General features: G+C 37.8%; 1 protein-coding gene across 6 annotated transcripts in view; it reads left to right on the top strand.

The window, feature by feature from the left end:
* The window catches only part of osbpl2b (oxysterol binding protein-like 2b), a 20,256-nt gene extending 755 nt beyond the window's left edge, over positions 1–19,501 (top strand). The window contains exons 2-16 of one of the 6 annotated variants that reach the window (XM_077214197.1): positions 3,039–3,152; positions 5,849–5,958; positions 6,559–6,627; positions 7,107–7,230; positions 7,401–7,476; positions 8,295–8,429; positions 8,632–8,729; positions 8,909–9,091; positions 9,345–9,452; positions 9,534–9,623; positions 12,209–12,335; positions 16,278–16,400; positions 16,971–17,094; positions 17,215–17,305; positions 17,400–19,501. In XM_077214197.1, coding sequence (XP_077070312.1) covers positions 5,922–5,958; positions 6,559–6,627; positions 7,107–7,230; positions 7,401–7,476; positions 8,295–8,429; positions 8,632–8,729; positions 8,909–9,091; positions 9,345–9,452; positions 9,534–9,623; positions 12,209–12,335; positions 16,278–16,400; positions 16,971–17,094; positions 17,215–17,305; positions 17,400–17,502 — 1,488 coding nt within the window. In that variant the 5' untranslated portion in view covers positions 3,039–3,152; positions 5,849–5,921 and the 3' untranslated portion in view covers positions 17,503–19,501. Of the gene's footprint in view, positions 1–3,038; positions 3,153–5,645; positions 5,716–5,848; positions 5,959–6,558; positions 6,628–7,106; positions 7,231–7,400; positions 7,477–8,294; positions 8,430–8,631; positions 8,730–8,908; positions 9,092–9,344; positions 9,453–9,533; positions 9,624–12,208; positions 12,336–16,277; positions 16,401–16,970; positions 17,095–17,214; positions 17,306–17,399 lie in introns of those variants that run through there. The other 5 variants (XM_077214198.1, XM_077214196.1, XM_077214200.1 and 2 more) reach the window with 5 other exon arrangements.
* The last annotated feature ends 833 nt before the right edge of the window (positions 19,502–20,334 follow it).

Here is a 20,334-nt window from a genome sequence, read left to right as displayed (position 1 = left end):
ATGAACGAGTTCGTGTTGTTCCCTGGCGCTTTATACACCAGCATGTTACACATCTGTAACAACTTGCTGATCTTCATTACTAAATTCTCTTTCTTTCTTTTCTATTTTCTATCTTTCTATACTTTTTTTTACTTTTTCTTTTCTAATAAGAATGACTGGTTTTGGCTTGTGGATTTATCAAATGGTATGTGTCTGTGTGTATTAATGTTTGTCGTATCTGCATTGTCATATTGGCTTTTAATCGCAGCAACAGGGTTTTAATCTGCGTTTCATAAAAAGAAATGTCATAGAAGTTGTCCATTACCGGTGTTAAAGTGGGTCAGTAATGTACAGTGGGGATTGCCATGTGCACAGTTATCGCTTTTTCAGTTCCTGAGGTGTTATGTTGTGTGGGCTTGGGGCAAGTAGACAGATGTAGATGAGTATGACAGGCCACATTCCTGAGAGTAAAGCAAGATATCACTGCCTTGTTTTATGAGCATGCACATGGAGATTCCCAACACCGCCTATTGTGTTATTGTCATGTCAGATATATGAATACACCTTACCCAAGCAGACCACATTCCAAAGGTGTCAATGAAACTGTGATTAATGCAAGAGTCTGTGATTCATTCCACTTCTGAAAACTTGTGGGTGTTTGTGTGTTTACCTACAGTCACTTTATTAGGCAGTCACGACCTTTCGGGTATTGCTCAACCTCCTGTACCTAACCTTCACAAATGCACACAGAATATTGGAATGCTTAGAATTAATTATATATTATATACATCCCCTTATGGCTTTATTAAGAATTTTGGTAACTTCATTTAATAAAAAAACTAAAGAAAAACTGATTAAAATCACCATGAAATCAATATTGACACTTCTTATTTTAACATGGAATATTGCTGTATTTATTTTAAAGTCCTCCTGTGGTAAAAATCAAGTTTTTAATGTTGTTCATATGTGGCATTTTTAATATGCTTTAAGACAAACCATGTGCAAATTCACAAGTCCACACCATTGCCGAGTATTTTTCTTTTTAAAAGTGCGGTGAACCAAAGAAGACAGTCTCAAAAAAATTGGGTAGATTTAGCAATATAGCGGGTGTATGATGTCTACTACGTTATGATGAACTATATGCCTTTCTCCACTGACGTTCTGAGTTGTTAAAAGCGTTTCTGAAGATTGTTAGAAGGCAGCGGTCAGACTCTGAGATGATGAACGGGAACATGGTTTGTGTAACATTAGCAACAACCTATTAGCTGATAACATAGTTAAGCAAAAGGCTAATCTATTACCCTTATGTGTCCGACGTTGTAAAGAGCGATACCATTGTGCACTGTTTTTCCTGGCGAGTGTATCTCTGAGCTGGTGCGAGTGAGTGGAGGCGGGGCTAATTAGCATATTATTCATGGTTCCGTGTACAGCCTGTTAAATGAAGCAAGGGTGTAGAGTTCCATTAAAGCTATTTTATGGCATGAATAATTTTTTTTCACAGGAATAAACATTTAAATTTCGTTTTTGTGATCAAAGATGAGTTTTAAGGCATAAAATTATTGACTACTGGGAGACTTTAAATTATTTATCCATGCACATAATTATTATAGTTCTATGCCTTCATAATCTTTAATCAAAATAACTCGCTCCCTCTTGCAGAGACATCTCTTCTCTTTTCTGTTGACATGTTCACTGGTGCGATGGCGAGACAGCCTGTCACTCACATGACATCACACCAGTAGCGAACCACAACCATCCAATCAATTCCAGATGGACAAAACCAAGTCCTACTCTACTGTTTTTTTCTAGTTTGAGAAGTCACAATAGGGAAGAAAAGGCTAGATCGTAAATTCTGTTTCATGCTGTTAAATGCATTAAGCACAATAAATGCACAATAAATTCTGCAGATTTACCCCCAAATAAGTGCAAAAAAGGCTTGGTCACATCTGTTCTTCTTTTCCCAAAATTTGTTCTCAGAAATGAGCCAGCATCTCTTTTAAAAAGTGTCAAGGGAGAAGGTGTAACCATAATCATTATGTATTTTGGGTTTGTGTATATTTGTGTGTTAAAAACACGTCCAGCCGATCGGGATTCTGTTCAAATGCACCAGGGCCTGATTGTGTGCCGGGTCTCGTAAAACACTGCACCCGAGTCTTTATTTTTGATGCGGACATATTGTGCCTGGTTATCAGTTGCCACGGCACCGGTGTTCGCCCGTCTCTGATTCCATTCAGCTCGCTCCCGGGAACCCTGTTCGCATATCAGAGATCATTACTGTAGCATAACACAGTGTCTCGGGCGGGGGTGGCTGAGACGCCTGTGTTATTTTAACATTTCATCTGATTGCAGAACACTTGTTTTCGCATGTAGGTAAAAGTGCATCAGAGATAATGTATCAGATTCTGTTGGAAAACCTTGAGCAATAGTCTCTCTCTGGCTTTGTCTCTCTTGTTTGATTTCAGGGCACTGATGGCGTCTCCCGGTTGACCCTTTGCTTATTTTGATATTGACTCTAATGTGTGTTTAAGGGGATAGTTCAACAAAAAATCAAATTTCTGTAATTCGCTCTCTTGTCATTCAAAACCTGTATGACTTTCTTTAATGGAGAAAAAGTCGCCATTAAAGGGTGATCTAATTTCCGTTCAACTCTAACAATCACAATTCAATAATCTGGTTGCCATGGTTAAAAAGCAGCTATTTAAAAAGCCATTTCTTAAATAAATGTGTTTGTGTTATCAGAATGTAATTTGCAGTTCAAAAAAGTAATCTGACTACGTTATGCATGTTACGTGTAATGAGTTAGTTTACTCGTTACATCAAAATAGTAATTGGATTATGTTATGTGCATTACCCCCCCAGATGAGATTAAAAACACTTCATTGCTATTTGTTTTTTCCATGGTCTTAAAACATCAATTAATAAATGTAGATTTGAGCTACTGTAGAAATACATAATCAGAATTATCAGCTAATAAGGGTAAATCGATATACTCTGGTGAATTGGAGGGAGCATAGGCATTTTCTACATAGTCTGAGTTGGGTTTCCTTTTCACGTTGTAGGCCTCCACCAGATCTTTGATATCAGAACATGAGGATGTGATTCCTTTAAAGACATACAACGTTCAACTTGTATGAAGTTCCTCTCCGTCTGCTGGTCGACAGGAACAAACTCCAGTGAGTTGGCAATAATTGAAGCTTTATTATATTTTATGTATATATTTTGTAGTCTTTACATGATTTTATAATGTTATTCATTGGTTTGCAATAAATACACACAGTATTACTGTGTACTGTGTTATTACTCCATTAAATTTAATACAATATCTTTTTAGTCCAGCTAAAACCAAAAACGCATACTGTCTACTCAAATCTCATTGAAAAATATGTGAAAAAAAAAAAAGTCCTGGTCTTGTTTTTCATGCCCTAAGAGCAATAAAAACACGTTGGGGGAAAAAATCCTTATTGAGGTTGTCATAATTCATGCATGAAAGGTTTAAGAACATTCCATACATTCACATCCCTTTTTGCTTTGAAACGGACCGCCTGCGTTTTTTGAAAAAAAGTTTGTTATGAGTTGGTATGTGACCGTGACAGAGTCCGCTAAATGTTGTCCTTCATTCTTAAGTTAGACTAATTTCCTAACTCTTTGATTTACTCATGAGTCGTCTGTGTGGCCTGACCCCTGACCTTTGCCCTTTAAAAACTCATAAATAACCTTGAGCTTCACCTGATGGAAACGAAGCGTCACATGGTTTGGGTCATTAGAAACCAATTAGGCCTTGCAAAATGGTTGAGATGCTTTTAAATTGCTGTTTGAAACTTGTGAACAATGAGTTGATTTATTGGTACAAGGAAATAATTCGAATTTTGAATATTCATCGAATGCATCGAATATTCATGAATATTTTTCATTTAAAATAAAAATCCATATCCGAATCCAAAAACGGTACATTTGAATTTCAGGTGTGCACCAGCCACCTAATGATGTATGAGTCGTTGTGTTTTAATGTTTTTGTTAAATTAGTATCCAGTTGAACCCTAGAGTCTAGATGCTGCGCTGCGACATTGTTCATTCAAAACATTCCAGAAATAGAGAGGCTCATATCCCAGCTCGAAACCTATAATCCTACACCTCAACCCTAAACCTTTCCCTAACTCCCTTCCGTGAATTTTATTCCACTTCATCTCATGGTTTTTAAAAGCAAAAAGTACCCTGTGTGATCTGTGCTTCGGCTCTTTGTATTAAACTATGCATAAATATACGTATGATTCTAATCCGTTCTTAATTGTTTATGCATTTAAACATATAACAATCAGTAGAGTGTGTAGGAGGAGTCTATCTGCAAGCACACTGCACTCTCAACCAAATGGATACTTAATCAAATGCATAAACATTAGACCATTTTAACGAAAATTACGAGTGCAGAAATAGACGAGTGCAGAAATAGAAACATTTCTAAAATAGAATCGCTGCGTATCACCATCGTGGGCGATTTGGACAAAAACTCTGATTAACATGGAAAAGAAGACTTTTATTGTCCGTGTCTGGTTCCCAAATGAAATGTCAGCAAATGGAACCTCTAGCCTACACAGATTCGATAAAATGAATGTCCATGTGTAGGTTTCAAATTTTTATTGAACCTCTAATGTTTAAACAAAATGTCAAAACTGGATCATCCTGTGATAACGACAGACTTCTCTCTGTTGATGTATGCAGGACTTCTCCAATTATTAAGTCCGCTTTAACCCTGTGCCTTTCTTACAACGTTTTTCTAGGGTATTGTGGGTGCTTGCTTATTTGAAGATGCTCTGGTCCCTACTTTAGTCATTGTTAGTCTAATGTATTTCTTCTTTTCCATCAAAATGATGGCACATTTCTTCCCAAACGAAACAGGCCCCTAACCCTAACTATGGGCTGGAGTAATAGTGGCACTTTGCTTAGCAAACACCACTAATGAATTGTCAAGGTAATTTGCGGAGTGGTTTGTCATAATATGAAAGGTATTTCCTAAAGTTGCAGAACGGTTGGTGGCACTTGTCTAAATAAAATGTCTGATAAGGTTTATTATTAAAAAGCAATAAACGTTATCCAACATACTTGTTGGTTGTCACCTTGATTTGCATATTTTTCCTAATAGCGAGTCAGCTCATTGACTTGCTATATCAGAAAATGTTTTTGCAAACAAGAGCCACAGGAGACACCAAAGAAGTCACGATAGTTGAAGGAAGACTTGAACCGGGTAATTAGAAATGGGTACTGCTCGATTTGTCTTCGCTTTTCATGTTACTTAAAGACTTCAAAGTCTTAATAAAGCTGTTAGTTGCTCTTCAGTAATTTGTGCTCAGGGAATTCATTGAGCCTAAATGGCAGTCTGCTAAAACAGACCGAGAGAGACGTTCAGCAAGCGTCCTTTAACTACTCAATGGCTACATAAATCTGCATAGCTGGCTAATAGACTTTAATCGTGAAAGAAGAGTTCCCTCAGGTATTGTCTGGACTGAGATAAGGCCGTCCTGTGTGCGTCACGGTACAGGTCTGTCTCTCAGCTTACACCCTTTGGATGGAGATTGTCCAAAGTTCAGTTCTATATCAAATAAGTTTCTGCATACAAGCCCATGGGAGGAGATCTGCAGTGACTCCACCTCTCATTTCAAGAGCAGCCGACTAGTTTCAGTCAAACATGATAGATGAATGGATGCATGACTGAACTAAGGCTCTAAGATCATTGGAGGAAAGGTGAATGATGGGATTTTTGTTTTTCCTAAATGAGAAGCATCAAATGGTCTCTCAATATGCCATCTTAAAACTATTGTAAGCTGTTTTCTTGTTCATAAGTCTGGTCTTGATATTGACTGCTGTTTCTGTGCAGGTGTCCCTGTTTCCAGAGACAAGAAAGAGAGACCATGTTTTAGAGACCTTGTGCTGTCAGCCCATTCTCTACAATGAACAATGAAGACGAGTTCTATGATGCCGTCACAGGTGAGGGACATCTCGAAATGGCACGGGATGGTAGGGCTCCACAGTTACTCAGAAAAAAATAATCAATAGTACGATTTAAAAGTGTCCGTTTATGTCTACTACTGCTGCTTTTGCATTTTAACCAATCACATACACAAATGTATCGCCAATGGATGGATATTTGAAACCAAAAGTTAGCTCTACAATTTGAAGTCCTAAAGAGAAATAAGTTCAACAACTTTGTCCATGTAATGGCACCTCTGTGACACAAGACAGTCCGGAGCTGTCGTGTGTCATGAAAACATTGACATTCTCTCAGCGCTTGACTGAGTTCACACACACAGCGTTATTAAACAGCTGTGTTTTCTGAGGAAGATCTCATTTGTCCCCTCTTGTGATTGTTTTGGCCACTGTTGACTGGCCCTCAGCCGTGTGTGTTTGTTATGACAGAGCGGTTGCAATGCGGCGCGCCAGTCTGGTGTCGGCTTACCACAATCTGTTGATAATTTCAATTATGTAGTGCTGCTTTCAGATGGTCTGATGGCTTCTGTCATTGCGGAGATGAAATGAAATGAAAATAATGCAATGAATAAATAAACAAGGCAATATGGACTTTGGCAGGTCATTGTGCTGGAAACCTGAAGCCTGATATCATATCAACCAAGTCGCTCATATCAGGTGGTACAAAACGTGAGGAACCACATTTTATTCCATGTTATTAAATAGTTAATAAATACATGTTGAAATCAGACATACAGAAGATATTTATTAGTCTTCTGCATTTAACGTGTATGGTCAAGATTTTATTAATGGCAATACCGTTTGCTTACAACTGATATTATTCAATTTTAAGTGTTTTATAAATAACTTTTTCACTGTTCTTTTAATCATCATCATCATCATTATTATTATTATTATTATTAACATTATTAAAATTAAATGTATTGAACACTTATTTAAACACTTCTACTTTATTGACCAAGTTTTAAAAATATTTAACTCTCTTTTATACTTTTTAATATCATATTGTGATTTTATAAATTTGCTTGTAGGAAGACTTGATTTTAGTTTCTTGTGCGTTTTAAATTTTTTTTTTTTTTTTTTTTTTTTTTTTTACATAATAATAATAATAATAATAATAATAATAATAATGTGCTTGTGTGTCTAAGGCTTGGATTCAGACGAGTCGTGTGAAGGCACATCAGAAGCCAGTTTTAAAGACGCTGTAGTATATGACGGTGCTCAGAAGAACAATGGAGCTGTTCCTCGGGAGAACGGAATTAAGAAGCGCAGGTCCGGCCAGATTCCAGTGTCGTGACCCATATACTCCTTATTATTCTCTCTCTCTCACTCTCACTCTCACACACTCTCTCACTCTCATAGTTCTACAGTCAAACATATCAGTACACTTATGAGAGTGTGTGCAAGTTTATGAATAAGAAATTGTTCTTCTGCCCTTTTAGGTCGTCTCTTCCTGCCCCTATGTTCTCCAGAAATGATTTTAGTGTTTGGAGCATTCTCAAGAAATGTATTGGACTGGTAAGGATAAAAAATAATCATTCTACAGGCAAGTTCAGCATAATAATTATGAGCGCATTAAGAATGGATGGTTGACAAGCTGGTTAATGTCTATTAGAAAGCTTATGTACTTAGTCACCATATAATAAAAAATTGACAATTCCTTTTTTTTTTTTTTTTTTTATGGAATATTGCAATGTTAATTATAATTGATTGATCCGTGCATGTCAATATATTTATTTTTTTATCCGTGTGCCCTCTGAATCAAAACATTCTTCCCCTCCCTCTTGCAACGACCTCTCTTCTCTGATGACACATCACTGCCGCTAGGAAAGGGCAAATAATAATCCCTCGCCTCCAGCACCTGTCACTCACATGAGTTTGCAGCAATTAACAAACAGCAATTATCCAATCAGTTTAAATCAAGGACAAAAGGAAGTCCGGTTTCTTTTTCACTCTGATATAGATCAAGCAATAGGGAAAATCTATCACTTTCAGCATTAAATTAAGAAAATTACTGTCAAAACAAAAATATTTCTATACTTAGTTTATGTATATGCAGTCGCATCTCACTGTTTTTATGATGACGTGAAGTTGACAGTTTAACGTTTTAAAAAACATCTCAAATCGCTCTTTTCTATTGATTTGCACTCCATCCAGCTGTTATTGAATGCAAGAATGTGTCTAGGGGCCTGTTAAGAAACACGTCTGATCATGGACATAACCCTAAAGCAGCGCGCCTTAAGGGCGACTAGTCAGCCAGTTTAAAAATGTGTTGTTTGGCACAACCTGTAAAGACGTTTTGTCTTGCTCAGCCTGTTTGATGTTCTGTATTCTAGGAGCTGTCCAAGATCACCATGCCCATTGTGTTCAATGAGCCCCTGAGCTTTCTACAGAGAATCTCTGAGTATATGGAGCACACATACCTCATCCACAAAGCCTGCTCACAGAGCGACTCTATACAGAGGATGCAGGTGAGACCCCACACACACAATGGCTGATCTAGAATCAGACTTCAATGTTGAATGACAAAATTCATACACCACACGGTTGAGTACATATTAATGTGTTGTGTATAGTGCGTCATTTGGATGCAACTCAAGTATATGCAGCACAGTTTTGTAATATTACAATCCAGCCTTTAATTTGACATGGTTTTTCTATCTTGCTCCTAAGACGGTAGCTGCCTTCGCTGTGTCTGCAGTCGCTTCTCAGTGGGATAGAACTGGAAAACCTTTCAATCCGCTTTTAGGAGAAACCTACGAACTCACACGGTAAAGAGACCAGCAGAGCGTTTAATTACAAACTATGCTGATAAGATTTGAGGATGTCGATAAACATTAGTTAGATCAAGATTGCTCTAAAGGGAAACTGTTCTTTGTCATTTATTAACTCTGCTTCTTCCCCTTTAATGCTTCCTTCCTCTACTCTTGTTGGCTTCTCTTTGACTCAGAGAGGATCAGGGTTTCAGACTGATCTCAGAGCAGGTGAGTCACCATCCGCCCATCAGTGCGTTTCACACTGAGAGTCTGACAGGCGACTTTGTGTTCCACGGCTCCATCTACCCCAAACTCAAGTTCTGGGGCAAAAGTGTGGAGGCAGAACCTAAAGGAACCATCACGCTAGAGCTTCACAAGTGAGTGTGCCGTGTTCGTGCACACACATGTACAGACCCCGATATTCCCTGATATATATATATATATATATGTATGTGCACATCAACTGCTATTTTTGTGTTCATGAAAAGGTCTATTGATTGTGTGAGTGAGATTTTCCTTCGATGAGTCAGTGCTATCCTGGTTTGATTTGAGAGCAAAGGGTTCTGGGGTTGCCGAGTAACGGCCTGCTCACACGCTTGTGTGTGTGTGTGTGTGTGTGTATCCTCACAGGCATAAAGAGGCATACACATGGACGAACCCTTTTTGCTGTGTACATAATGTAATTATCGGTAAACTGTGGATCGAACAGTACGGCAATGTGGAAATTGTCAACCACAGGTAAAGTTTTTATGACGCATCTATTCTATTATGAATTCACATGGACGTTTTGAATGATTAGTGTGATGTGTGATTGCTTAGTACTGGAGAGAAGTGCGTGCTGAACTTTAAACCCTGTGGGATGTTTGGAAAGGAGCTGCACAGAGTTGAAGGTTACATCCAGGATAAGAGGTGAGATCCTGACACACACTTTTCACATTTTACTGGACTGCTTCTATAACCATGAACCGTTTAAATGATGTAGATCATGTTTTAAGAAAGACCCTGCCCAACTTTTGTAGCTACAGTGATTTAGATGTGCACTCACTCATTTCAGTGATCTTGGTTTTATACTAACACCTAGCAGTATGGATAAAATCTCACACAAAAGAGCAAACATTTTCAGTCATCAGTTCCATAGAAATGCACTATTTGCAATCAGTTACAATTTATTTATTCTGTGAGTGAGACTGTTCAATGAGAAGGGGGTTACTTGAGGGGCTTTCTCATCGGGTAGTTATAGGAACTAGTCACCACCGAGACTACATTTAGTCCCCCCGAGAACTACATTTTCCCCCTGGGCCAATTTCCTGGTAGCATTCGCACAGCCAGTAGGAACTCTGAAGTAACGTAAGCCAGCCAACAGCGACGTCTTTTAAGTGTGTTCACAGACAACTGGAGGACGGTGGACGTCGTGATCGGAGCTGTTTTTGTTGTGTCGTGGGTTTTGTGATAATGGAGATGGAATGTAGATCTATAGTTATGCGATCGAAATAACAAAAAGGAGGGCTAAGAGTAGGGTTGCCAACTGTTCAATATTAACCGGGACTTCCCTTATATTTGGCCTAATTAATTTGTCCCATACGTGACCTCCCTTGTCCCGTTTATTGACTGCTATGCTGATCTAACCACTTACTGCTACAACAGCAGCAGTGCTGATCACGACATGTGAGAATGATCTTTACTGTCACTTTTGGTTAATTTAATGCATCCTTGCTGAATAAAAGTACGATATTACTTTCTTAAATTTCTTTCCAAAAAAAAATAATTCTTACTGACCCCAAACTTTTGAACTGTAGTCTATAATGTTAATAAAGCTTTCCATTTCAGATAAATGCTGTTATTTTGAACGATGGTTTGTGTAATGTATTTTTTTTGAATATGACATTAAAATCCTTTTTAGAATTAAATTGTACATAAATAGGTTAAGCGAAACAAATGTGTTTGAACCTTTTAAACATACTTAACTGCGTGACCTACACTGTGTGGTACAGTACAAATATTTTGAGTGTCCCTTATATTCCTATAAAGAACCACGATTGTCCCGAATTTTCCTTTTTTGAAGTTAACAACCCTACCTAAGAGACTAAAAATCTCCTACGATAACTCGCAATTCTACATATCATCAAGGCTGAGAAAAGAACAAACACCGTAGACGAAGGCGAGAGGTAAATGCTATATATCGCTGTTTTCAGTGTTCGTGGAATTAGCTCCTGGAGTAAGTGTACGGTATGTAAACTGTGTTTACACAGCTTTTTAAAAATGGCAGGTGCCGGTGTTTCACAAGCGTTCGGCCAATCAGCGTACACTTACGTCACTGGTCGTTCCTTTTGTGCTGGGTTAGACTCTACTCTGAAGTAGGAGCTAATGTAGTTCCCCCAAAAGGCTTTTCTATAACTAAAATCATTACCAGTTCCACACCAAAAACGGGTACTTCCGCCTTTAGTTATAGGAACTATGAAAAAGTTACTCCGGTAGAAAGCTCCTTTTGAAGTGGCGTTTATCTGGTCAAATGAGGTGACTCGTTTCAGGTTACATTTTATTAGGTTACGGACATGGAGTCATATAAGTACTATTAATTTCTTTGTGTAACATTGTTTTCAATGAGATAAGCAATGATGACCTTTTGCGATAGTAAAGATTACAAAGCAGTTCGACATCTTTGACACCCATGACATTTGGAATGAAGTTAATTATTAAGTGATTTTAAATCTCTCGAGGTGCCAAGTCACTGTACTGTTGCTTGTAATTGGTGTTTCTACTCCACTGCAGCATCCAGCTGTAGCAAGAGCTCGTTGGTAGTCCTCGCTTTGCATCACTGCTCATTTGCATAATGTTGAACTCTCCAATGTTGAATGATTGATTTCTGGTTAAAAATGAAAGGTTTGCTTATTTTTTTCCCTGTTGTAGCAAATTACTTTCTGTGTGAATGGCCATCTATATGGCTGATGTTGACCTTATTGACTGCAGCGCCATCTTTGAATTTTAACAGGAATGAGAGCGAGTCTGTGAGGGATAGACGTACATCTCTTCAGTGGGTTGTACTGTTATTTAATGTGTTTTTGTTTTTTTTCTGCTGACAAAACACTGCAAAAATATCTTTCCAAGAAATTTAAGTAGACAAAACTTCTGACAACATGAGCTGTGGAAAATTATAAGTGGTCTAGGAGCTTTTTACAGCGGATGGCTGCCATTGAAAACACGGTAAGTCTATCTCTCACAGCCTCACTTTCATAGCAGTCATGGCGCTGCTCTGAATAAGATCTATGGCTTCCAGAAAAAACTATTCTGAGATACTTAGAAGGACGAATAATGGTCCCTCTATAATGGAATAAAAAGTCATAATGGGAATCTGACTCAAAATAGGTACAGGAAGTCTTTATTCCCACATCCATTTACATCTAATATTAAAATATTTTTCAAGAGCAGCTTTCTTTTATTTTATAGTGCTATGTACCTCAAATAGTTTTTCTCCTCTACATGTACTTTGCTCGCAGTAAGAAGAAGCGCTGTGTGATCTATGGGAAATGGACGGAGTGTATGTGGAGCGTCGACCCACACGTGTACGAGGCCCATCGGAAGCTCGAGAAGAAAGGAGCGACGGACACTAAAAAACAGAAGCAGGTGTGAAAGATATTAAGCAAGTCTAACAGTTGATCTCTCATGCTGCTTTAACCCGGGATCGATATCTTATCTTTTATATCCTTTTTATTTATTTCTTTTTATACATGGAAGCAGCTCTCCTCTCTGTGTTCATGTCAAGGTAACAGATGTAGACTAGTATCGGTAGGTGTAAACGTGTATAATTATGAGGAGATCGTCTGTAGTGATTCGGACAAATGTAGAGAATAATGTAGTGATTTTAGGGTTACAGAACTGTTTGCATTGGTAGGTGTGTAAATATGTGCGAATTTATGTACAGAAGAGCAGTGTGTAGGTGTAGAGAGAGCAGGTGTGTTAAAATACTCATCATGTCTCAGACGTTTGACTCTGTTCAGCTTTTTGTCAGTTCCTTTTGGTCCCATTATACGACAACACACCCAGTTATTGGCTGTATTTGACAGGCGTCTGTGGGAGTGTGGGAGATTAAAGGGACAGTTCACCCAAAAATAAAAATTGTCACAATCAACCTCATGTCGTTCCAAACTTGCACGACTTCCTCTTCTCTGTGGAACACAAAAGAAAATATTTTGAGAAATTTTTTTTTTTTTTTGTCCAAACAATGGAAGTCACTGGTCAGTCACCGACACCAACACTGTTTGGTTAACAACGTTCTTCAGACTATCTCTTGTGTTCTGCAAAAGAAAGAAAGTCATGCAGGTTTGGAAAAAGATGAGGAAAGGATGAAACTATGCTTTTAAGCATTTAAAGACATTTATTTTAAAGAAAGAAAGCCCAAGCTCCCTTTTAAGCCAAACATTTAACAAAAATAACCGTTTCGATTTAAATGGTAAAACAATAGATATACTGGTGATGCCACTTGGTTTGATATCTTATCTAATGCAGTGAAATTCACACATTAACTGTGACTAAATATTATGGGGGTCCATTGTATGCGTTTATGCATTTCCTGTCTGTGGCGAATCAGTGTGAAAAATGAAAGGGTGTTAGGGAAAGTTATTGTCTTGTCTGAGGGATTTAAACCATAGGCGTAGCCACCTAAAATAGATACAGAATTATTTTTTAAGTCTTGGTAAATGTTTTTCTAAACTTGGCCTATTGTTTTTTACTTACAATTTATTTGTGTTTTATAAGTGTTTTAATTCTACACTATATGGCAGGGCTATTCAATTAGTTTAATTCGAGGGCCGGATTATTAAATCGAAAAGTTGAGGTGGGCCGATGGGTTTAGCTTATTTATTGAAACATAACAGTATCGATAAGTAAGCTAAAGTAAACATAAAAGTATTGTAGGCTATTTACTTGGAAATGTGGTAGCCAACAGTATGCAGATTTATCAGACCATAATAAATAACTTATTTACAGCTATGTACAAATATATGAATTATACAAGATCATATATTCTATTCTTTAGAATTATTTTATTAATATATATTTATAAATTAAAATATTCTGACAGTGAGACTTCGTAACCATAGGTAAAACCATGCATGGCTACTCACTCACTTCCACTGTATAAAAAATGCCTAAACAGGTAAAAACTATACACACAATTAATTATACATTTCTCTAGCCCCCTAATAAATCTAATGCAATATAAATGACTATAACATAGTATTCAATATAAATATTCCACATTTCTCCCCAAACCATGGTAAATTACTACAGTACATTCATGGTAAATGTTTGTAAGGGTGGTGATTAGGGATATAGTCTTCTAACTTCGTTCATGGAATGTTTCTGCTATTTACCTCATCAGTCGTGTTGGGAATGTTGAGGCTGTTTCATCCGATTTAAAAGTTAAAATCATTGAGTGATTTTTGGTTTGTAACAGAGAGATGTGTCAGATTGAAACGCTTCTCACTGGATGTCGCAGGCGCAGCAATGTTTAATAATAGTGTCCGGGACCGGGAGTAAACAACTCCTTTGAGCTTGCGTTCCGTTATCCACTGGACCATGCTGCATAGTTCAAAGTAAACTAGTGAAACAACTGAAAACAGCGCTATTTGTTCTTACTGACCGAGAAACAGCTTCAGATGATTCAGTGACAGAACGGTCCGAACAAATCCCAATCGTTTCACACCGTTATGCAAGCGCGTTTGGCCTTTTCATGGAAAGGAAATAATCGAACCAAATGATTAAACCAGGAATGATTGATCGGAAGTGTTCGAACGACGAGAAAGAAGTGGAGCAATACGCTAGTCTGGTGGGCCAGTCGTGTGCAGAGAGAATTCTGCTGCGCTGGTTCAGTCGACAGAAATACGGGACAGCCACATAATAACTGCTGAAATATTCGGACTGAAAAAAGTGTTTCTCAGGTCAATCGGAACGCTCATGGTACACACACAGTGCGTATAGCTACAGCTGCAGGCGCCACTGCGGTCTTTGCGCATATCTAACCAAATTTAGCCGCACCGCCAGGAAAAGAAGAGGAGGGAGGTTGGGGTGGCCTCGGGCCATATGGAGATGATTGGCGGGCCGCCAATTGAATAGCCCGGCTATATGGTGTAAAAACGTCTGAGTGCTGCCCTCTTCAGGTTGAACGGTGGCTACTACAGTTGAATTTTCCTATTGGATGTTTGCGGTGGTTCGTGACGTAGCAGTTGCAGGTGACGTAGCCAGGTTCCATACAAAGAGATGCATCTCAGGTGCACGCCCCCCTCCGCTGGGCTCTGCCCACTTTTCCAGCATTTTTCAAATATTGCCAGTGGGTGGAGTCAGGCTCTGACCAGGGGTTTAGTTACCCTTTAAAACCAAATATCTGCCGACATTCGGACTGCCAGTGCCAACCAATCCGCAATCAGCACTGACTGTCTGACGGTAACAAGGTGTTGAGGCTCGCGCAGCCTCATGAGGAGAAATGGAAACAAATGAGCGCAGATCACACAAACATACAGTGCTAAAAATGTATGTTCTTATATTTATAACATATGATAATATGATACAGTTAAGCAACATCATACGACCACGAGTGCTGAATACCATCACGATTGAAAATGTGTCACTGATTTCATATGACAGTTTAATAAACAAGTAATTCATATTAAGTCACTTACATTTTAGACACAATATCGACTTTTGTTGTATTTGAGCAGTAAAAATAGTTCCAAACAAAGATCACAGCAGAACCACAGCACATCTCACCGAAACACATTAACCGCATTACTGAATGATTCAGCGCCTTGAACGAATCAGTTGAGTCAAAGATTCAATGACCTATTAAACAACTGCCTCATTCCTGAATGATTCAGCCGTTTGAACGAATCGTTTGAATTAATGGCTCAATGATACACTCATTAAGACGGTGATCTGCCACCACCTATTGGTGGTTTAGTTTCGTGTTTAAAAGTATAATTCTTTCCAATATTTCATATTTGTCTGTTCAAAAAATATCTCATAATCTCAGAACATTATTTAATTTCGTTGTAATTTTTCACTGTCAATTATTTAATTTGTTTGTTAGCAGCCATATAGTGTGTTATTATTCTAATTTAATTTATTGATCAAATTTAAGAATTTAAAATGATAGTTGAACCATTTAAAACGATTAAGGAAAAATGCTCTCTATAATGGTTCAAATATAAATATGCAGATTTAAATATGTCAAAGTTGACTGAACACTGAGAATATTTCTCTATTATTGCATTTTGTTTTAACGAGCAATTTTTTTACTTATACAAGTGTAATGACCGATTTACTTGTTCGAAGGACAAGCACATGAAAAGGCTTAGTGTCGAGCCCGGAGTTATATTTTATATAGTATTATGTTTATGTGGTGAGCCTGAGTATAGTTTCACACATCAGCCCAATCTATTCTGTAAAGTTAGTGATCAGGGTTTATTCATTAATCTGAAAATAAATGTGGCACACCCAGTTTTTCTTATGCACACCCACAGACTCTTTTCTAGCTACTCTAGTGATTTAAACATGCGGTTGCACCAACAGGAGGAGCCAGAAGCCGTCAACGAGGATGCGGATGAAATGCCTGATGTACAAGAGACTGTGGCCGTGGTTCCTGGAAGCACATTATTATGGAGAATATCATCTAGACCGCCTCATTCGACAGAGGTACTGTTATATTCATGATGGCACACACACGTCAATACGTGAAAAAAAAAAAGTTACACCAACTGATGATTTCTTAAAAGGTGAACTGACAGACCTCAAACTTTAGAACGGTAGTGTCGATTTTTTGAAAGAAGTCTCTTTCTGAAGTGCTCAGCAAGGCTGCATTTATTTGATTAAAAAAAAACAGTAATACAGTGAATATTATTACTTAGAAAATAGTTTTCTATTTTATTATATTTTAAAATGTAATTTATTCCTGTGATGCAAAGCTGAATTTTCAGCATCATCACTCCAGTCTTCAGTGTCACATGATCCCTCAGAAATCATTCTAATATGCTGATTTTGAGCTCAAGAAACATTTATTATTAATGTTGAAAACCGTTGTGATTATATAAATCTTTAAAATGTTTTACTGTCACTTTTGATCAATTTAATGCATCTTTGCTGAATTAAAGAATGAATTCCTTTTAAAAAAAAAAAAAAAAAACTGACCCCAAATGTTTAAACTGTAGTGTAATCTCATTTGAATTATTGGTTTACTTGATTTGAAACCCCTCTGTTCACTTCTAGATGTATAACTTTACTAACTTTGCCATGACACTGAATGAGCTGGAGCCTGGCATGGAAGGAGTGCTGGGACCAACAGACTGCCGCCTACGGCCTGACATCAGAGCCATGGAGAACGGCAACATGGGTAATAAAAAGTCTTTTCTTTTTATTTATTTCTTTTTCATTTTTTTTAGACAGCCCTACAGCGCTTCCTGCTGTTCATACATGCTAAAGACTAACACAAAGCTTTTGTGTGTTTGTGCAGATGAAGCCAGCAGAGAAAAGGAGAGACTGGAAGAGAAACAGAGGGCAGCTCGTAAGGAGCGGGCCAAAGATGGTGACGAGTGGTCCACAAGGTTAGTGCTACTACACTTTCCTAGGTTTTGTATGTGTGTGTGATTTATTATTATTTTTTTATGTGCCATATCTTAACCTCTCTGACCGTTTTAGGTGGTTTCAGTCAGGCACAAACCCATACACAGGATCACAGGACTGGCTGTACACTGGCGGCTACTTTGATCGGAAATACACAGACTGTCCTGATATCTACTGATGAGGAGGTGCAAGCTCAAAGGGCAGAGATTTCGTCACCTCCTTCCTCACCATGCACCATATTGTACCCAACCGAAAACAATAGCGCTTATGCTCACATTAATATCGTGCGGCCGCCATCTTCATCACTTTATTTATGATAGAGTTTTTTGAATTGCCCTTTGAAAGCATCTTCTCCCACATCTCATCAACCCTGTAGGTTTGATCAATGGAGGAGAGTGTTGAGACGGCAGTAGCAGAACAGATTTGCCGCCTTCTGCTTTTGAACGTTCAAGCCTGTCATCAGAGCTCTAGCTGGTTCACTCTCTGTGATGCTGGAGCTCAACGTAGACGTAGTTACATCACATTAGGTCACCGATAAAATGTGACTGAGATGCTTTGGCCGTTTTCCATGTACAGTAGGCGTTTAACAAACTAATTCCAGATGTTTTGAGTTAGCACTGAGCCACCTAAGACCTCGGATCCAGCTGTACGTAGAGCGTGAATGTGATCAAGCATTGATTAAAAATTACAACAGTTATAATGTTTAGTGAATGATGGTGAGTGTTAATAATGAAGTGTGTGTGTGTGTGTGTGTGTGTGTGTGTGTGTGTGTGTGTGTGTGTGTGTGTGTGTGTGTGTGTGTGTGTGTGTGTGTGTGTGTGTGTGTGTGTGTGTGTGTGTGTGTGTGTGTGTGTGTGTGTGTGTGTGAGTGAATTAATGTAAAAAGCTATAATTTTTTTTGTTTTAATTGGTACAATATTTTGCCTTTTGGATTATTTTCAGATTAAACTTTGCGCATAATATCGTCATCATGCATTCAGTATGGTGATGCGTTTTAAAAAATAGCTTCAAAAGCTCTTTTTTTTTCCTTTCTTTTTTCCACTTTGTGGTTCCCGCAGAAACTCGTGGGATGTAAAATAGGCTGATTGTACTGACTTTAATGTTTATTAAGTTAAAACTAGCTCTGTTGACATTGTAAATGCACAATTTTCATATTCCACAGTTTTTATAAGGTATCGGTGTCACACTAAATTGTTCAAGCACTATCTGTTGAATTTGTTTTATGAAAAGTAGGGTGTCATGGGTTGTTTTATCCATCAGCATTTGCATTTGTTATCGCTGCTCTCAAACATAGACATGTACATTGTGTATTTGAGAAAACGGACTAAATCTATGCAACTCATCAAACTGCTCAATCACCCCATAATATTTCAATCTTGATGAACCTATGGAATGGCAGCTTCATGCATCTCATTTGAGAGGATATTTCCTGCCTATAGATGCCATGAAAAGTATTTTACGATCTAGTCCTTTCGTTTGAGAATATCTGAAGTCAAATAAGCGGGTTTGAAGCACAGCGATGCAACAGTTGCTGCTCTTTTCAAGTACACACACACGTTTTCTTTCCCACGGTGCCAGACTTTGAACGCATCTGTTAGTCACTAATAGCGGTTTGTTTCTAAGCACCTTTCCCCTCGTCTAAGTACCAAACTTCAACAGGAATGTCAAAATGTAGTCACCATTTGTTAGATACACACCTGACATTCAGTACACTACTTGTTTTGCATCCTTTATTGTTCTCTGTTGCTTCATTAAATGTGCATCTGGTAATTTGAAAACTAGCATTATGAGACTAATATTACACAATTAAACTATAGATTTTATTTTTATGTGGCTTTGTGTGAGTTCATTGTGTAAGTGGAATGACTAAGCGTCCCTCTTGTCGTATTTTCAATGTACGGATGTCTGTATGTTCCAAGATGTTGCACATAGATTTCTAGCAATCATAAGCACATGGCTCTTATTTTGTGCAATGATTTATTTTTATAGTATTTAATTTTTTGTTAAAAGGTGTCAAATGGTATTTTACTGTGAGATGAGGCTTGTACTTCATTTGTGAACAGTTTGCTTTAGAATTAAAGGGGATGTCATTCTGGTAAGAACAAATTCTACTAACTGAAATTTTAGTTTGAAAATGTTGATTCTTTTGGAATAAAAAAAAATATGACATTGATAAACCTCTCTCTGTTTCATTCCTTTGAATGATGGAAATCTGCAATACTGCCTGGGCATATAGTGCTGTGACAATGTTTTTGTGGTTTAGGGTGTTTTTGGTGCCCATCTGGTAGGGAAAATATTAATTTTTGTATGATTTTTTTCTAGATTGTGGCAATAAGGTGCAGTATATAGCCTAAATGTTACATTACAATATAAACTAAATAAAAACTTTTGCCCACAGTTGTAAAGGAAGTTTTAAATCACAAAATATATAAAGAACAATGTGTCAGAGGTGATGTTCGCTGACGCGTTTCATGGTAACTCATTATGGCATAACTACTTAACGAAACTACATTAATATTCAGTAACATAATAAACTCAAAATTGAAGCTGAATTGTTCCTTGTGTTGTCTTCATTTAAACAATAAATCCGTGAGCTTCTAAACCGATGACTGAAAAATCACGTAGCAGTTGTGTGGAGTTTGAGAGTCTGTGTTCATTCAGTAACAACCAACCCTCTAATTAATGAGGTGTTCTAGCACACACAAATGTGTAAATAATATGAGCAGGTTGTTGTAAATATAATTGAGAACAGAAATGTCTATTAAAGCGGGGGTTTTCAAACTAGGGTACAGGGACCCACTGGGGTTTATTGTTTCAATCTGCTTGTCACAAATGAAAATAAATAGTTAACTCAACTGTTGGGTTAAAATGAAGGTGCTATACCAATCCATAGTTGGGTTATTTTAACCCAACAGTATTAAGTGATACTGACAGTCCAAGTTTTTAAGCCCTTCTCTTTTTTTATCAATATATAGGCTAATACAATAAATGGCTGTGGAGGCTTGTTTCC

The sequence above is a fragment of the Siphateles boraxobius genome, unplaced genomic scaffold (assembly GCF_051911475.1).
Source record: "Siphateles boraxobius isolate OS27281-9 unplaced genomic scaffold, OSU_SipBor_1 68, whole genome shotgun sequence".
Taxonomy (NCBI): domain Eukaryota; kingdom Metazoa; phylum Chordata; class Actinopteri; order Cypriniformes; family Leuciscidae; genus Siphateles; species Siphateles boraxobius.
Note: the sequence above shows the minus strand (reverse complement) of the source record. Positions and strands in the feature narration are given on the sequence as shown.